Source organism: Ooceraea biroi, chromosome 10 (assembly GCF_003672135.1).
Source record: "Ooceraea biroi isolate clonal line C1 chromosome 10, Obir_v5.4, whole genome shotgun sequence".
Classification (NCBI taxonomy): domain Eukaryota; kingdom Metazoa; phylum Arthropoda; class Insecta; order Hymenoptera; family Formicidae; genus Ooceraea; species Ooceraea biroi.
The window spans coordinates 7,238,674-7,247,701 of record NC_039515.1 but is presented as its reverse complement, the minus strand read 5'-3'; the positions used below and the strand labels follow the sequence as shown (position 1 = coordinate 7,247,701).

Below are 9,028 nucleotides of genomic sequence, written 5' to 3'. Positions count from 1 at the left end.
ATACGTGAAGTACAATACTTATATGTTTTATACGTATTATACAGGGTGTTTCCTCTAACTGTAGCACTTAGAATATCTCTGCTTCCTTTGATGATATGAAAAAAGTCAAAGGACGAAAATTGTTCGATTCAAAGAGTCTAGTACTCCGGTAAGAAAATTATTTTTTTTAATGTGACCTTTCACAAGATATCAAGGTCATGAACATTTTTTTAAATGAGATGGTATATTTTCCTTAACGAAATGATATAGCTTGTAAAAAAACAAATTCAACCATACAGAATACGGTGACCTTCAAATGACTTTGAACCACAAAAATCACGTTTAGGAAAAGAAACTCTATTTATTGTATGTATAACTACAAAGATATACCTTTTTTACAGATGTTCGAAATGGTCACCGTTTACTTCCATACACTTTCGAATTCGATGAATAAACGATTGTTTTACGTTTTTGAGAGATTCCGGAGTAATTGCGGTGCACGCACGCTGAATTCTTTCTCGCATATCTTCAGGTGTTGTCGGAATATCGCGATAAACTTCATTTTTTAGGTGCCCCCAAAGAAAAAAATCAAGAGGCGTAAGATCTGATGATCGAGCCGGCCAAGAAATTCTTCCACCACGTCCGATCCAGCGATCAGGAAATGGTTCGTTGAGTATGTTCCGTGCAAATGAAGTTTATCGCGATATTCCGACAACACCTGGAGATATGCGAGAAAGAATTCAGCGTGCGTGCACCGCAATTACTCCGGAATCTCTCAAAAACGTAAAACAATCGTTTATTCATCGAAAGTGTATGGAAGTAAACGGTGATCATTTCGAACATCTGTAAAAAAGGTATATCTTTGTAGTTATACATACAATAAATAGTTTCTTTTCCTAAACATGATTTTTGTGGTTCAAAGTCATTTGAAGGTCAACGTATTCTGTATGGTTGAATTTGTTTTTTTACAAGCTACATCATTCGTTAAGGAAAATATACCATCTCATTTAAAAAAATGTTCATGACCTTGATATCTTGTGAAAGGTCACATTAAAAAAAATAATTTTCTTACCGGAGTACTAGTCTCTTTGAATCGAACATTTTCGTCCTTTGACTTTTTTCATATCATCAAAGGAAGCAGAGATATTCTAAGTGCTACAGTTAGAGGAAACACCCTGTATACACGTATTATAAATGTACTGTACGTGCAGAAAACTGCTCTAAAAGCCTAACGACCCAGCCCCGATTGTTATCCGATCATGTTCAACGTGGACGAAGTGACCGACAATCTTTGATCGAGTCACCGCGACTGTCGAGTAGTCGAGTTTCAGGTCTCGTCATTATAGTCGTAGGATCGTAAGCAAGCGAGGATCGATTGTTACCGAACTATTATCATTAAGAATTTTTGTTCGCTTCGCGTGTTTGTTAAATCTCTCGCCGCATTCGGTGAGTAAGTCGCGATTACCGATAATCTACAAGTAGTAATAGGGATAGTAGCCGCGAGATTTTTGACCGTAAGGAAATAGCGCTGAAAATAGCCATTTTGTTGCAAAACTACTCGTAGACTCTCGAGCGAGATTTTTAGGCCTGAGAAAAAGAGCACCAGCAATCTTTCGCAATATATATATAGTAAAAGCCGATAGCCGAATAAACAGTCGAGATCGGTCGATGATACCGATGATGATTGATGATGATATCATAATTGCATCAGGTTACGTATCGCGTGACACGATCTCTATCGCCGTCTGCCGACGGATTCATCTTCGCAATAATATCGGTAATAGTGATTATAATGAATTATGACGTTGCACTTGTTAGCGAAATTGTACCGTAAGGAGGAGAGTGCTAGTAATACGATTATAAAAGGTCTATCATACAAATAAAAGAAGTTACAGACTTGGTTTACATATTTATCGGTTTATGTATGTACATCAGTCCATCTCCACCGGAGCGGGAAAGGGTCCAGGATGGAGAGTCCCATAAAAAACCAATTCCTGAACTCTCTTCCTTCAACGCGTGTTGCACAAAATAGATCATTTCGTGTGTAGCGCGCAGCATCTCGCTTCAACGATCATCGGAGCTACCCGTGTCGCCTTTTCTCGACGAATCTTCATCAACTGTCCGAGGTCGCGCGGTAGGAACGGCGAAACTTGTACCTGCGACGTCCTTCCTTGCTTTTTTCCTTCTTTGTTTCTTGCTATCTTTCGAGGAATTATCGAGAATCTTTCCCCGCACGCCCAACCGATTTATCAAATATTGCCGCAATGAGTGCAAAGCATCCAGACCGCCGCTCCCGTTCTCGTAGACCATCCATATCCTGAATACGTCGTCCTCGTCGCATTCCGAGCTCCTGGTCTCTACGCAGAGCTTGCAAGTGAGCACGGGAATGCGCTCATCGAGTACCTTTTCCTCAGAACTTTCGTCACTCGCACCTTCCGCATTATTTCCCTCAACCGTGATTATTGTCGATGTTGCATCTGAATTTTTATTAGCCTGTCCAGTATCGTTAGGTCCTTCCGCGATTGCGTCCGACGTATCTTTATCATTCACAGTTTCTTCGATGCATTTGCCACCCCCGTCGTCCAATCTCTTTGGCGCGGTTTGCCTCAAGGCTAAACGCCGCTTCCTGCGTGCATGCTCCCACGACTTTTCCTTGGCAACTATTCGACACATCCAACCGTTGAAACTGTCTTTGCAAACCGGTATCCGGTACAGTGTAACCTGAGAATAAACAAATTAAAGTTGAGCATCACAGCTAATTGAATAAAAAAATTAATAATTAATAACAATGATGAAAAGTGATGCGTTACGTTCAACTGTTTCACTGTTGTTGTTAAAAAACTAATCAAGTCGTCCATGCATGAGAATTCATCCCCTATTGGAAACGTTATCGAAGTCTCCTTCTTCAAGGTATTCTTTACGGATTGCACTATGGATTTTCCACTTTTTCTGATAACGGGTGCCGTGGTGAGATCCACGACGCTTCTCGGCAGGAAACTCCAAGCCAAGCCCCACCTGTTGGGCAAACAAGCAATTTTTCATCTTGTAAACTTGATAATGCAACTAAAAATTCGAACGCAACGTAAGAGTCTATTATTAGGAGTGTGATTTAGTTTTGAGGGTTTTGCAACAGATGGCTGTAGTGTCAGTTTGTTCCAATAGCTGTTTCCGATAACTGTTGTTTTTCTTACAGTGTTGACATTATCCATGACATTTAGTAGCATTATAGCAATAGATGCAATAAAAGTCGTGTTTATATCATCGTAAAAACGCAACTTCCGAAACAGCATTTTCGACACGCGTTGCTTTTGTTTTTTAATCAAAAGAAAACTGCGGCTGACGGTTATAGAATTCTTGTGGAAACTTATGGTGATTATGCCCCATCAATTAAGACGCGTGAATACTGGTTTAGACGCTTTAAAAGTGGCGATACTGATGTGAAGGACACAGAACGCTCGGGACAACCAAGAAAGCTTGAAAATGCAGATTTGCAAGCATTATTGCACGAAAATCCAACATAATCCACTTCAGAACTTGCCAGAGCATTAAATGTTGATCGTACGACAGTTACCAAACATTTACATGAAACGGGAAAAATTCAGAAAGAAGGGAAATGGGTTCGACATCAATTACCGGAAAGTGCCATTGCGAACCGGTTGAACATTTGCATTTCGTTGATCGCCAGGCAAAAAAAGAAGAGTCTTTTGTCTCGGATTGTTACTGGGGATGAAAAGTGGATCTATTTTGATAATCCGAAACGCAGAAAATCATGGGTGGATCCAGGCGAACCATCAACATCCACTCCGAGACGCAATATTCACGGTTCAAAAGTAATGCTCTGTATTTGGTGGGATAGTGTACTATGAGCTGTTAAATCCACACGAGACTGTCACGGCTGATCGTTATCGACACCAATTGTACAAGTTGAAGCAAGCATTGGACCAAAAACGACCACCAATTGCGAGTAAACGACGGAAAGTGATTCTTCTTCGTGACAACGCTCGACCTCACGTTGCGTTATCAGTGGAACAAACACTATTAGAGCTCGAATGGGAAGTCTTACCGCACCCCGCGTATTCTCCATGCGATTATTATTTGTTCCGGTCGATGCAACACGCTTTAGAGGATACACACTTTCATAATTTCGAAGAAGCGCGAAAATTCGTCGACGAATGGATCAACTGAAAAGAAGAGTCATTTTATCGTCGTGGAATCCATCTCTTGCCAGAGCATTAAATGTTGATCGTACGACAGTTACCAAACATTTACATGAAATGGGAAAAATTCAGAAAGAAGGGAAATGGGTTCGACATCAATTATCGGAAAGTGCGATTGCGAACCGGTTGAACATTTGCATTTCGTTGATCGCCAGGCAAAAAAAGAAGAGTCTTTTGTCTCGGATTGTTACTGGGGATGAAAAGTGGATCTATTTTGATAATCCGAAACGCAGAAAATCATGGGTGGATCCAGGCGAACCATCAACATCCACTCCGAGACGCAATATTCACGGTTCAAAAGTAATGCTCTGTATTTGGTGGGATAGTGTACTATGAGCTGTTAAATCCACACGAGACTGTCACGGCTGATCGTTATCGACACCAATTGTACAAGTTGAAGCAAGCATTGGACCAAAAACGACCACCAATTGCGAGTAAACGACGGAAAGTGATTCTTCTTCGTGACAACGCTCGACCTCACGTTGCGTTATCAGTGGAACAAACACTATTAGAGCTCGAATGGGAAGTCTTACCGCACCCCGCGTATTCTCCATGCGATTATTATTTGTTCCGGTCGATGCAACACGCTTTAGAGGATACACACTTTCATAATTTCGAAGAAGCGCGAAAATTCGTCGACGAATGGATCAACTGAAAAGAAGAGTCATTTTATCGTCGTGGAATCCATCTCTTGCCAGAGCATTAAATGTTGATCGTACGACAGTTACCAAACATTTACATGAAATGGGAAAAATTCAGAAAGAAGGGAAATGGGTTCGACATCAATTATCGGAAAGTGCCATTGCGAACCGGTTGAACATTTGCATTTCGTTGATCGCCAGGCAAAAAAAGAAGAGTCTTTTGTCTCGGATTGTTACTGGGGATGAAAAGTGGATCTATTTTGATAATCCGAAACGCAGAAAATCATGGGTGGATCCAGGCGAACCATCAACATCCACTCCGAGACGCAATATTCACGGTTGAAAAGTAATGCTCTGTATTTGGTGGGATAGTGTACTATGAGCTGTTAAATCCGCACGAGACTGTCGCGGCTGATCGTTATCGACACCAATTGTACAAGTCGAAGCAAGCATTGGACCAAAAACGACCACCAATTGCGAGTAAACGACGGAAAGTGATTCTTCTTCGTGACAACGCTCGACCTCACGTTGCGTTATCAGTGGAACAAACACTATTAGAGCTCGAATGGGAAGTCTTACCGCACCCTGCGTATTCTCCATGCGATTATTATTTGTTCCGGTCGATGCAACACGCTTTAGAGGATACACACTTTCATAATTTGGAAGAAGTGCGAAAATTCGTCGACGAATGGATCAACTGAAAAGAAGAGTCATTTTATCATCGTGGAATCCATCTCTTGCCAGAGCATTAAATGTTGATCGTACGACAGTTACCAAACATTTACATGAAACGGGAAAAATTCAGAAAGAAGGGAAATGGGTTCGACATCAATTACCGGAAAGTGCCATTGCGAACCGGTTGAACATTTGCATTTCGTTGATCGCCAGGCAAAAAAAGAAGAGTCTTTTGTCTCGGATTGTTACTGGGGATGAAAAGTGGATCTATTTTGATAATCCGAAACGCAGAAAATCATGGGTGGATCCAGGCGAACCATCAACATCCACTCCGAGACGCAATATTCACGGTTGAAAAGTAATGCTCTGTATTTGGTGGGATAGTGTACTATGAGCTGTTAAATCCACATGAGACTGTCACGGCTGATCGTTATCGACACCAATTGTACAAGTCGAAGCAAGCATTGGACCAAAAACGACCACCAATTGCGAGTAAACGACGGAAAGTGATTCTTCTTCGTGACAACGCTCGACCTCACGTTGCGTTATCAGTGGAACAAACACTATTAGAGCTCGAATGGGAAGTCTTACCGCACCCCGCGTATTCTCCATGCGATTATTATTTGTTCCGGTCGATGCAACACGCTTTAGAGGATACACACTTTCATAATTTCGAAGAAGCGCGAAAATTCGTCGACGAATGGATCAACTGAAAAGAAGAGTCATTTTATCGTCGTGGAATCCATCTCTTGCCAGAGCATTAAATGTTGATCGTACGACAGTTACCAAACATTTACATGAAATGGGAAAAATTCAGAAAGAAGGGAAATGGGTTCGACATCAATTATCGGAAAGTGCGATTGCGAACCGGTTGAACATTTGCATTTCGTTGATCGCCAGGCAAAAAAAGAAGAGTCTTTTGTCTCGGATTGTTACTGGGGATGAAAAGTGGATCTATTTTGATAATCCGAAACGCAGAAAATCATGGGTGGATCCAGGCGAACCATCAACATCCACTCCGAGACGCAATATTCACGGTTGAAAAGTAATGCTCTGTATTTGGTGGGATAGTGTACTATGAGCTGTTAAATCCACACGAGACTGTCACGGCTGATCGTTATCGACACCAATTGTACAAGTCGAAGCAAGCATTGGACCAAAAACGACCACCAATTGCGAGTAAACGACGGAAAGTGATTCTTCTTCGTGACAACGCTCGACCTCACGTTGCGTTATCAGTGGAACAAACACTATTAGAGCTCGAATGGGAAGTCTTACCGCACCCCGCGTATTCTCCATGCGATTATTATTTGTTCCGGTCGATGCAACACGCTTTAGAGGATACACACTTTCATAATTTCGAAGAAGCGCGAAAATGCGTCGACGAATGGATCAACTCAACAGAAGAGTCATTTTATCGTGGTGGAATCCATCTCTTGCCAGAAAGATGGGAAAAAGTTATAGAAAAGGAAGGAAAATATTTTGATTAAGGTATTCATTCATTATCATACTTAAATACATGCGTTTTTGAGCAAAAAGAGCCCTCAAAACTAAATCACACCCCTAATAACTTAATAAGTTTCCCTGCTCACCTCGTCGTATGACCCTGGCAGAATTCCGTCCATGTCACATTCGTCGTACCTCTCGACACTATTTCCTGCTTGAGACGCATCAAGTCAGTTTTCCTGCCGACCATCGTGCTGTAGACCTTTATGCGATCTCTCAGCTCGATACTCTCGTCGATCATTTGAGCTACGAATGCCCACTCGCCACCAACGGTCTTCAATTCACTAGCGTTCCCGGTAGACGCGTTTCTTGGTGGCAAAGCCTTCGCGATTCTCTCAGCGTCATCGTCAGCGCTCTCGAAGAACGGTGGGTTGCACATCGAAAAATCGTAAGCGTCGTTACTCTCGATCACGTCTTTAAAAATTCTACCAGCGTTCACTGTAATCACTATATCGCAAATTTTACTTCAAGGGCACATCAGATCAAAGGCATAAAGTAGAGAAGAAGATATTGAAGCTATCGATGAATGTTTCGGTAAAAGAAAAGTTAAAAATTCTTAGTTGACTTGCCTTTAATTAAATTTTCTAAATTGTTCCCTTGTATGCAATCCCGCGCGTGTTCCACACTGGCTTCATCCACTTCTGTGCCAATCATATGACAACCGTAGATTTTTGCAAGCAATAAAGCGTATATGCAAGTTGCTCCCGTTCCTGTTTAAGACATTTGCTATAAAATCTCAAGCAATCGGAGGTGCTGTGATATTAAATACACAGAAAAATTACGATAAAGATGACTAGTAATATCAGAACTTCACTACTTCACTCTGGAAAACATTTCAAAAGGCTATTTTGTTGGTGTATCATATTAAAAGATATTTTAATTGCCTTAAAGCTCGTTATTTCTACATTAATTAATTTCTTTTTAACTCTCGCTTTTCCTTTTCAGCTTTTGCTCTATAGGACTTTATTCATGCCTTCAAAATTGCAGTCTTATACCTACCGATGTCAATACCTGTGACCTTATCCATTTTCAATTTGAGATGGTTCATCAAGTCCTCAATCCACAGAATATAATTCATGCGTAGCGTGATTGTGGGATTCAATTTGTCTGGTGGTATGCGTACGAGTAGACCAAAATCATGCATTAATAGTGTCTCCGTGAGCGTACGCAGGCTCTTCTCATTTTGAAAATCTATTCTGACTCTTCCTGCGAGATCCTAGATAATTAGCACAATATAAAATTTGATAATAATTTTTTTATTATTTGTAGATTGTTTTAATAACATAGGCTGTTACATCATTCATATATTTATAATGAGTAACTTATACCAATGATTTTATATTAATTCTTCATATTATCATATTTTATTATCTTCATATTAAATGAAGATAATAAAATATCATTTATATTGTACATAAGAAGCTGCATTACAATATTATCAGGCCCATGCTTAAAATTAGTTGAACAATCCAAGTATTTAAATATCTACTTGCATTTACACTTTAATTGTAATAATAAATAGATTAATTAGAAATATTGTAAAATACTAGGAAAAGGAAAAAAGAAAACAAATAAATACAAAAGTATATCTATATGTTCGCTTACATTTTCATGTTTTTATAAGGTTTCCATTATCTAACCTAAATCGCACTTAGCATTCACAGTAGGATTTTAGATCTTACGTCTGCATTACATGACTTATATTTGTCGAATTTCAGTAATAAGAGACATTTCACTTACCGTGATTGCAATTTGGCGAAATTTCGGGTATTTGATCGCGAGTTTCTTGTAATCTGGCGGTGTTTTGTACTTGTTTCTCGGGTGAATATATCTTCTCACGCTCATCTTGGTCGCTAATCGGAAAGCGTTATCCGCCAAAAATTACTAATCACAGTAATTAATTAATTACATATTAATTTCTTCTTTTGCGAGGAAACACATGCGAAATTATTTACGCACTTATTTACTCCTCACGTCACAGCCATTCAATCAATTCCATGACCCGCAACC

General features: G+C 40.1%; 1 protein-coding gene across 1 annotated transcript; it reads right to left on the bottom strand.

Moving 5' to 3' along the window:
* Window positions 1-1,873: 1,873 nt before the first annotated feature.
* On the bottom strand, window positions 1,874-9,028 carry LOC105283767 (U6 small nuclear RNA (adenine-(43)-N(6))-methyltransferase). The gene is made up of 6 exons (XM_011346803.3): window positions 8,759-9,028; window positions 8,018-8,234; window positions 7,588-7,728; window positions 7,105-7,465; window positions 2,790-2,994; window positions 1,874-2,700 (listed from the first exon to the last, which is right to left on the bottom strand). The coding sequence occupies exons 1-6, from the start codon at window positions 8,861-8,863 to the stop codon at window positions 2,044-2,046; spliced, it is 1,686 nt and encodes a 561-aa protein (XP_011345105.2). The 5' UTR covers window positions 8,864-9,028; the 3' UTR covers window positions 1,874-2,043.

Coding starts and splice junctions, on each gene's coding strand:
- LOC105283767 (XM_011346803.3), bottom strand. CDS start 8,863: ATGAGCGTGAGAAGATATATTCACCCGAGAAACAAGTACAAAACACCG. Junction 2,995..7,104: donor TGCCAGGGTCATACGACGAG/GTGAGCAGGGAA, acceptor TTTGCCCAACAG/GTGGGGCTTGGCTTGGAGTT. Junction 2,701..2,789: donor CAACAGTGAAACAGTTGAAC/GTAACGCATCAC, acceptor GTTTATTCTCAG/GTTACACTGTACCGGATACC.